This window comes from Neovison vison, chromosome 9 (genome assembly GCF_020171115.1).
Source record: "Neovison vison isolate M4711 chromosome 9, ASM_NN_V1, whole genome shotgun sequence".
In the NCBI taxonomy this organism is placed as follows: Eukaryota; Metazoa; Chordata; class Mammalia; order Carnivora; family Mustelidae; genus Neogale; species Neogale vison.
The window spans coordinates 76,854,926-76,865,352 of NC_058099.1; the positions used below are offsets into that span (position 1 = coordinate 76,854,926).

The 10,427-nt window shown below is 41.2% G+C and overlaps 1 protein-coding gene across 1 annotated transcript in view; it reads left to right on the top strand.

Moving 5' to 3' along the window:
* SLC28A3 (solute carrier family 28 member 3) overlaps window positions 1-5,704 on the top strand; it is a 58,479-nt gene extending 52,775 nt beyond the window's left edge. Inside the window, exons 15-18 of the mRNA XM_044264339.1 lie at window positions 3,250-3,331; window positions 4,062-4,160; window positions 4,403-4,523; window positions 5,578-5,704. Of these exons, the coding sequence (XP_044120274.1) occupies window positions 3,250-3,331; window positions 4,062-4,160; window positions 4,403-4,523; window positions 5,578-5,704 (429 nt within the window). The remainder of the gene's footprint in view (window positions 1-3,249; window positions 3,332-4,061; window positions 4,161-4,402; window positions 4,524-5,577) is intronic.
* Window positions 5,705-10,427: the final 4,723 nt, after the last annotated feature.

Sequence of the window (10,427 nt, forward strand, 5' to 3'; positions counted from 1 at the left end):
GGCTGCCACCACAAATCAGTCTGCTTCTCTGCCAAAAGTAAACAATGGGCTAAATTAAGTGAATTGCTTTCCATCTCCAAGTTCCAGTTGCCAGGAGAAAGTAGTCTTGTTTTGTTTTGTTTTGTTTTAAAGATTTTATTTATTTGACAGAGATCACAAGTAGGCAGAGAGGCAGGCAGAGAGGGAGGTGGGGAAGCAGGCTCCCTGCTGATCAGAGGACCCTATATGGGGCCTGATCCCAGGACCCTGAAATCATGACCTGAGCCGCAGGCAGAGGCTTAACCCACTGAGCCACCCAGGCACCCCAGAAAGTAGTTTTTTACTGAGCAAAGCAAGCTCAAAATCCTGGGGGTGCCAACCAGGTTTGTGAACAGTCATTATTAGAACAGAGACAGAACAGGAGGGCCGACTTGGGTTGGGTGAGCCCAGCGAGAGGCAGACCCACAGAGGACATTTGGAGACAGGAGCCCAAGGGCTTCTGCTACTGTTGAGTCATAATGGCAAAAGCATTTTGTTTTTCCTAATTTCTTATTTCCAGTCAACAAAATGGGGATGAGTCCCTGCAATTTTTGTTTAGCCACCAACAAGTGGTGGGAGTGTCCTAGCATCTCCCAGAAAAGGGACCACATGACCGAAGCATAAGATCTGGGTCTATGAAACAAAACCCAGTGTTGTCCGGGTCAGACTGTATATGGAGCACATTGTCCACAGAATGAGCTCTTTGCTACTCCGTCATCTTTTCTTTCTTAGCATAAAAAGAATACTTTTCATGTTTGTTTGTTTACATTGGATGTATACATATCATGGTTCAGAATTCAAAAGGTACAAAAAGGCAAGAGGGAAAAGTAAGCCTTCCTCCTTATTTCTCTGCCACTCAGCTCTTCTCCCTGTACCAGAGTATGCTCTTAACTTTGCTCTATGCACGTAATAACATATCTTGGATGCCTTTCTTCCTTGGTATCTGTGAAAGCGTATTCTCTAGTATGAACACACCATTGTGTATTTTAACCAGTCTCTTGTGGATGGACACTGTTACCAACTTCCTGCCATTGGAAGCAGTGCTGCGAAGACTGTCCTTGAATACACAGCATCTTTGCTCAGGAGCTAGGAGAGCTGTATGATATATTATTCATTTCCCAGTGTGGTGGAGCTGTTCTCATCATGTAATCTTGCACATGTATGGGAAAAGGCAAAGTAGCATCATTTCATCTCCTTTTCCTCTTATTATAAAACCCTATATGGCCACATCTGTGTATCCCCTTCCCACAGATCCCCAGAAACAGGAAAGAGGAATCTCAAGTGCTCTGTGCCATCTCCCTCCCCACGGTCTCTTAATAAGCCTGCCTGTTTTTAAAGCCAATTGAACTAAATGAAAAGCACTAGAGAGCACAGGGAATGAGGATGAGCTTTTCCAGAAACAGCAGATTGCTCAAATACATTATTTTTTTCCTGCCTGCTATATGCACGCTGATTGAAAATATCAACAAAGGCGTTCTGAGAAAACCATGAAAGAGAAGAGAGGCCTTATAATCAACAAAAAAAAATTTATGTGGCCACTTGAGTCTCGAATGTGAGCTTTTAAAAAAATCTAGTTAGTTGGGGGATAAAAAGGCATTACTAATTTTGAATGTCATATTTTCCTGGTTCTTTAAACCAAATCAGAGATTTTTCAGGGTTTTAGAAAAGAAAATTATTGCCTCAATTGTGTGGGTGCCTTTGCCAGATTGGGTGAGTTTCTGGTGAACAACAAAGTCCACTGAAACTTTTGAGTGTCCTGTAGTCAGTCCCTCAACCTGAGAAAGAATTATCTGGGCCAAGCAACACCTCTTGGCCATCAGAGTAGAGCTGGAGGACCATGCTCTTCCTTCTACAAATTCATCTCCCATCTCCCTACTGCCCATGACCATTCTCCCACCTAATACTTCTAAGGGATAGATCTGAAGACCAAAAGAAAGGCAAGAACACCACAACCAGAATGAAAGGAACTCTTTGATACCTAAGAGTTTCATTTTTACTAATATAATTCCTTTTCACTGAAGTATAATTTACGTACAAAAAAAAAACCCCTTTTTGGTTGTATATACAAGTTGTGACAAATGTACCGTCTGTGTAACCTCATCCTCCGTGATTACATAGAAAACCTCGGAAATTTCTCTCATGGCCGGTTGCAGTCAACAATATCCCTACCCTCCCCATCATTCCCAGGCAGCCTGGTCTTTCGTTCACTATACATTACTTTTGCTTGTAAAATTTCAGGCAAATGGACTCACTCAGCATTCATTTTGTTTCATGCATTTTCCTTCTAACTGCAGAGTAGTATTCTATTTTATGGATAGCCATAATTTATTTATCCATTTGTGTGTCTCAAGACATTTGGGTTGTTTCGAGCTTGAAGGTATTATGAGTATAGCTGCCATAAATACTCAAGTACAGTCTTGTTATGGACATATGCTTTTATTTCTCCTGGGAAAATTCCAAAGGAGTGTTATTGCTGGGTGAGACTGACTGTGTCTATTAACTTGATAAGAAACTGCCAAATATGTTTGTACTTTATAAACAGACTGTGTCCCTTTATATTCCCACCAACAACATACAAGAATTCCCGTTGTTCCACATCCTTGTCAACACTTGGCATTGTCCAATTTTTAGCCATTTTCATGGATGTGTAGTGGTACGTTATTGTTCTGATTTGTATTTCCCTGGTGAACAAATGATGTCAAACATCTTCTCATGTGCTTGTGGCCATTTAAATGTCTTTTCTGAAATCTCTTTAGCCATTTTTTATGGATATTTGTCTTATTATCAAATTATAACAGCTCTTTATACATCCTAGATAAGTCCTTCATCCAACAAATGTAATGTGAGTAGCTTCTGGGACCAATCTGATATCCTCAGTGGGCTAGCACTGTGCCTGGCACATGATAGCAAGTGGCCATGAATGTTAGGAGTTATCATTGGGCAGAAAGTAGCATCTGTAGAGACTAAGGCTCGTGGTCCCAACTCCTTTGTAGAGTTTCCAAATCCGCACAGCCCCTTTCCCTCTCTCCAAATTCAAGGGAAGATGGAAAAAGAGAGGGGGAGGTAGTCTAGGAAACAATAGGTGTTTGACACCATGCACTGCACATTCACTTGTCCATATCAATTCCACAGTCAGAAAAGGAAGTCTGGTTAGGATGTCTGGTTAGGATGTCAGACTTACTAAGCTGAGTCGCACCATGTATACTTCTGTGTGTTTGTGCTTATTTACAGATTCGTTCAGAGACAATTGCCACCTATGCTCTCTGTGGCTTCGCTAATTTTGGTTCCCTAGGCATAGTGATCGGTGGACTCAGTAAGTGAAAAGAATATTCTTCAACAATGTATGTGACATAAACATACTTTCGATCTCCATCTTTCTCTGTAACATTATTGGTGTCTGGGGGGAAAGAAGATCCTGTGACAGTAGTAAATGCTTTGAGGTCTTTTTTTTTTTTAATTCCTGTTATACAATATAGTTTTCTTATGTAACCCCAGCTAATGTCAGGAAGAATTTGTTCAAATATACCAGTGCTTCTCTACCCAGGGACGATGCATAGACTTCGCTGTGCATGCCAGTTCCAGTGGACTTAAAAAGGCCACCTGGAGAAAGATTCTGAGGCCAAGGGCAAGCAGGGAAATGCTGTGATTAGTTAGTGATATCAGCCATAGGCACGAAAGTAGCTGGTGATGATGAGCTGGAGATGTTTGCATCCCACCGTGAGATCCATTTGCGTTGCCATGGCCTACAGACGCTGTGGTGAAACTTAGAATAAAATGGAGAACTTGCTTCTTCTGCAGAAAAGGGAAGCTTCTGGACCTTCTGGTGTGGGCATATTTCCTCCCTTCTCCCCCCTGCCAGAGAACTGTGGATGTGGAGCTCATCACGAAGCCCCTGAATCTTGACTTTCCCAGTGAATTTGGAAAAAAAAAAAGAAAAGTCTCTCACCTGAGACGCCCAGCCCCAGAACAGTTCTCAGAGGTGGGGAATTTGGAATTCCCAATCAATGACCTCAACATTAATCTCCTATTTCCATGTCTCCTAGCATCCATGGCTCCTTCCAGAAAGCACGATATCGCTGCAGGGGCAGTGAGAGCGCTGATCGCGGGGACCGTCGCCTGCTTCATGACAGCCTGCATTGCAGGTACTGCAGGCTGTCCCTTGTGTCCTGTGTCCCGGAGCCCACAGAGCGGCAGCTTTCAGGGGTCTGTGCCCCCCACCCTGCAGAGGCAGCATCAGCCACTGCGGGGAGCCGAGAGGCAGAGCTGCTGTGTATATTGTAAAGTGAAATGTTCTTCTTCTTCTCGTTGAAGAAGCTAAGAACAGGAGGAGGGCTTGGTGATGTTGTTCGTTATTAAAGCGGAGGGCACTCTATTTCACTTCCAGGGATACTCTCCAGCACCCCCGTAGACCTCGACTGCTATCACCTTTTAGAGAATGCCTTCAGCTCCAGTCCACCTGCAAACACATCCGATGTGGTAACTTGTTGCCAAACTCTACTGAACAGGTATTGCACTCTTGAGTCTGACTTCTTCGTAGCCATTATTAATAAAACAAATTAGGTGTACAGACCCCATCTGCTTATTTTTATAACTTTATAACTCTGTGTTCAATAATAAGAGCTTATGGGGTGCCTGGGTGGCTCAGTCTGTTGGGCCTCTGGCTCTTGACTTTGGCTCAGGTAATAATCTCAGGGTCATGAGATTGAGTCCCTGCATCAGGCTCCCTGTTCTGCGGGGAGTCTCCTTGTCCCTCTGCCTCTGCCCTCCCCACACTCACATTCACACACTCTCCCTCTCTCAAATAAAAACATAAATCTTTTTAAAAGAGAAAAAGAAGAACTTGTGCAATGGTTCTAAACCACCTTTCGTCTTGACCTCTCTCAGCTGAGACTAGGAAGTATGATACTAACTAGCAAGTGCTACACAAGCATTTCTTATGCCCCCAGCTTTGTGATAGGCCGTTGGTGTGAATTAGCTCATTTAAACCCAAAAGCTCCATAGAAGTTAAAAACTATTGCTCTTTTTGGTGTTCAATAAAATCAGGCCTTGAGAAGGTTATCCCACTTTCCCACGCAGAATGAATGCAAGCACAATCAAGATAGAAAATGTACGTCTTTCTGTCCAAAGTCCGTGCCCTTAACTTATGCCCAATAATTAATTAGTTGGTACTGCCTCCCTTTCAAGGCACTGAGCCATGCACCAAGCCGTCCCAACATGAGGGGCCACCAGGGGCCCATGACCCATACTGGTGCCTCCCATCCTGTACGCTTTCTATCTGCAAAACCAATCCCCCTACCCCATCCGCCCTTCTTAATGTGCTAGTGCTTTATGAGGATTGATTCTTGGCTTATTCTGAAAGAAACGGGGGGAGTCCTTGAGGCCAGACAGAATTTGAGAATCAAAACTAATTCTCTGGAGCCTCTGTCCTTAACCCACCCTAACCTGAAAGCGGGGAGGAAATCAGCTTCCCACTCTATGCTATTTTTAATGTGTCTTCTGCCCATCTACCGTTTCTGTCTTCTGAGGCTCAACTAACTGTTTTATCCTACTTTCCACCAGCACTATTGTCAACGGCCCTGGTGACGTCATCCCAGGAGGAAACCACAGCTTGTCTTCTTTAAGGGGCTGCTGCACATTGTTGGCTCCACCAATGCTGAACTGCACCTGGATCCCTGATGCACTTTGAGTTCGCCTACTCCTCCAATGGAACTCTAGGTACAGATGCTGAATTTCCTGCTTTGGGGTGGGGGAAAAAAAAAACACTATTCCTCACAGATGGATATTTCCATCATGGAGTCCGCTTTAACTGGAAAGAGAAAAATGGGAGTGAACCCTTCAGATCTCCAGCATCGTCCGCCTCTCTTTCCCTCCCTTCCTCAAACACATCCCCACTGAGAACTACTGTGATATCTCAAGATGGGCTATTGCCTCCAGTCCCAAAGATGTTTTCTGACCCTACAATTTTAAGACATGTTACCAGAATGCAGGTATAAATGTTGGCTCACAACAGTGGGGCTATGGCTCTGCCACACTCTCACTTCCAGAACATCTCAGAAGAGGTCAGTGCATTCACCCTGGCTGACCTGAAGTAGCCAAGAATCTCACAAGGAGAAGGATCAGTCATTTATTACCCATTCATGGACTGCCCTGAGGAAGTCCTAAAGAAATCAGGAGTCTTTTAGGAGAGCATTTAGATCATTCTAAAACCAAGTTTGAAATCCTGTATGCTTAGAGAGTTATACCAGTCAGCTGACCCTAAATATTGTTGCAATAAGAAATAAGCCAAAATACTTGGTGACTTACAAGTTTATTTTCTCCTTGCAGCTTATGCTTACTGAGGGTCAATTCTGACTGTATTTCATGTTGTCTTTACTTCCAGGACCCAGGCTAAAGCAGCAGCCACTATGGCGGGGTGGGGGGTGGGGGGAGTTAGTTTCCTAACTTCTGTTAGGAAAGACCTTTCACTTCTACTATATTCTATTACCCAAAGCTAATCATATAATAAGCATGATATCAATGGCTATGGATGAATTATCATGTCTGAGGGAAGGATAGTGAGTATTTTGAAGAAACAACATGATAAAGTACATGGATACATGATATTCATTTCTCCCTTCAAGGAATCAACCTGTTCTATCACAGAAAGCCTACTCATGCAGGATTTGTTTCTCTTCCTGCTGACAGGACTGGAAAATGGTACTACCTTTTGGCCAAAAAGTCACTTAAAGACCGTTTGAAGAGGAAAAATAAGTCCTAGTTGAGATCCAAAACCTTCCACCGATACTTTCATTGACCAGGAAAGCATCAGCATCAAAGCTGCTTAGTAGGAATCAGAGAAGAACCTTCCTTAATGGGTTCTGAGATATAATGTGTGTCAAAAGAAAATTCAGGAGACAATGCCTAGTTGCTCTTTAATGAAATGCTCATCACCAATTCTCTTAATAGCCCAAAGACCACATTGTGTGAGAAAACACAAACACCAATGACTGAGTCAAAAGGTGATTCACAAGAAAGAAAAAAAAATGTGAAAAAGGTTTTGGAATACCTTAGGTAATTTATTTTAGTTATGTTTTCTTTCTTGTTCATGCACAGTTTTTTGAAATGTATATGTAAATAGCTGGTGTGTGTGTGTGTGTGTGTGTGTGTGTGTGTCAGCAGAGGAGAAGGATGAAATTAAATGCCCAAAGGACGCTTTTTCTCTGAAGTACAATATACTAGGTTATTTCTATTGATCATTTGTATCAAATTTTCTTGGAATTTATGTGCCCTTTCAGCATTTAGATTTTATTTTAGGAAAGTATATTTACATGTCTTTTCTCTATGTTCTTTGTGTCAACCTTCAGAAAAGCCTGTGAAAATAGCATGCCAGGGTGCTGATTATTCATATGTTGGTTCTCGTTGGTCTGCTAGGGCTATTCTCTTTCTAACTAATTTTTCTCTTTTTAATTCTTTACATCTATTTTATTCTATACCTGAGACTCTCTAAGAGGATTTCTGTGCTATTTCTAATGTGCTTCTGTAACCAACTCATATTCAAATTCTGTCTGTTGCAATTACTGTTCTTTGGAAGTTTGTAACTCTGCTCTGAGCTCTTTTATTTCAAGGAAAACTTAATAATTACTGTCCTGTTTTTTAAGTTTCCTTCTTTTTTCAACTGCAGAAAGGAATATCCATTTCTAGTAAAAAGTGCACACACACACACATACACACACCTTTCTTCAAACATATATAAGAGCATGGAGGATTTGTTGCTTCTACAGAACTAGAATGAATTGACTTAAATGTCACGTACAACTTCTTTTCACTTGGCAACATACCTTGAACATTTCTACCTAGTCATTAGATATAGTTCTAACTCTGTCCTTCACTTTCCACTAGTATGTGTGTGGAGGGAAGGGGGGTACAATTGCACATAAATGAGATACTATATATGCTGGGAGAGGGAGGGAGTTAAATATTGTAAATTCTACTCGCTTCTCTCCCTTCCCTGGCCCACCACATACACGTAACCCAGGTTAAATAATCTGACATATAGCTTTCTGTACTTTTTTTTCATGCTCAGGTCATGTTTTATAACATATGCTACTGAGGATTGGTATGGTTGTTTTATCAAACTGGGATATTCTGGGATGACTCACATTTCTCTGTAGTCTGTTTTTCTTCTATAACAATTCTTCATGATATTCAAGTCCACTGGCAAAGCTGTGTTTTTCAAAGGCTTCACAATAGTCCATGACATATTATGTGCATGTATTATCCATTCCTCTAAGGACAAGCATCCACTTTTTGGGGTTTTGCTTTGGTTTTGGCTACTTCGAATAATACCTGCCCACTTATTTCACACCCTGGTGGCTTTATTCTATAGCAGTGCTATCTGATAGAAATATAATGCAAGTCACATGTGATTTAAAAATTTCTAGTTGCCACTTTAAAAACTTAAAAAGAAACTCATAAAATTAATTTTAATAATATTATTTCACCCATTATAACCATGATATTATCATTTCGATAAATTATCTTATATTCTTTTTAACTGAACTAAGCCTTTAAAATCTAGTACATATTTTATACTTAGAGCATATCTTAAGACACATTTTCATTGGCAATACTTGATCTGTATTTAGATTTCATAAAAGTTACAGTTGCAAAGTAAATTCATGTGCCCAAATTGTTCCAAACAGACTAAAAAGCTTTCCAATAACTGAAATGAGTATCAGTTTTTAAATTAAAATTTTAGTTCCTCAGTTGCACATAGGAAATAGTTCCATAATTCAATTATTAGTAGCTATCAATTCAGACAGTGCAATTCTATAAGGTGGTTTCCTAGGTGAACTGAAGTGAGTGTGTGTATATTTGGTATTAATATATGTTGCTAGATTGTGTCTTGGAGAAATACCTTGTCTTAATTTTTACCTGTTTTGTGATATAATCTTTCTAATGTGTTTTATTCCTCTACTTCTGTGTGTATATGTGGTATTTCTTTTCAAATGCAACATGTTCACATAAATCCCATGCTGATTTCTTTTTTAATATTTTCTATCCTTGAGCTGAGGAGGACATGTTATTCTTGAACTATATGAGAAAGAATAGTAAGGGTACGGACCGGACAAATGAGGTGATCACTTTGGGCCTCTTGTGTCCAGAAACCTTACCAAGCCCCTGTGAATGATGAATGGCTCCAGGCTGGCTGAAAGGTTCCTTCCTCCCAGTGAAACCACTCAATGGAGATTGGGGCACATGGTGACGTCTCTCTTCTTTTTCAGCAAACATAAAACCTAGAGGGCTGTTTGTTCCCCTCAGTTTATCCTACACCCACCTACCCATGACTTTCTGAGGTGGCAAAGATGGGGTGTCTGTGTGCTTTCTATACGTTTGTTTAATCGTGGTCTGAGGTCACTCGGTGCTGACAGCATGTTGCTAGGGACCCCTGCACCCTGAACTTGTTTCAAGTCAAGGCTGTGACATCGCTTTTGAAGAATTCTGCACTCTGCCTATTCTGCCCAAGAAATCTGAAATGTTTGTCTTCACACCAGTACAGTTTCCACTAGTCTGAAAGACCTTTTTTAAACACAGTATTATGGGTCCAGATATGAATATTTCCTATTTTTAATCAAGATGAAAGTTTACTTTGCTGCTTCTTATCCTCTCTGTTGTTTTCTGCTGGCTTGTAAAAGGAGAGGGGGCCAGAAATGGCATTTCTGTTGCCAATCCAGAAGCTATGGTTATAATCAAATTCTCTGACCCTGCAGAGGCCTTAAAGTCTGAGCAAAGAATAGAATGCAGTCCTGGGGTATGGAGAATTTATTTCGATTTTTTTTATTATTATTTCATTGGTAAAATCGGCACAGCCAAGCAGTTAGATCTGAGTGGGATCTCTATAACTACACAGATTACCAACATGCATTCATTTTGCAAGTGCTCCCAAATAATTGCTTTAATATTTCTGTAGCTTAATTAGGCCGGTAGGCCACTGTGAGGAGCTTAAGGTGTGCATTTGCCCAGTGAAGCTGACTTCCAATTACAGAACAATTCCCAAACCAGGCACGCTTGTAAAGAAGGTATTGAAGGACACTGTGTGCCAGGAAGGATTAAACTACCCTCCATGTACTGGAGGCAGGGACGGGGGAGGCAATCATTCACATTTTAAACAGGCAGGAACACAGGACTTAAGAAAGAAATGTCTGGTCCAGGTGCACCATACGGCGCTAATGAACCATATGGTCCTGAGAAAAGCTACTTTTTACAACCTGTTACTTAATTTTAAAAAATTGCTTTAAGCTCAAGCAGGAAGGAAAGTATACAGGTACCCATTCTTTTTCTGGATCTAAAGGCAGCATAAGCTTAGTGCAATTTCGTTTTCTTGTCTATCACAAAGGCCACGCGATTGACCTCTAGATGTAGAGTGAGTC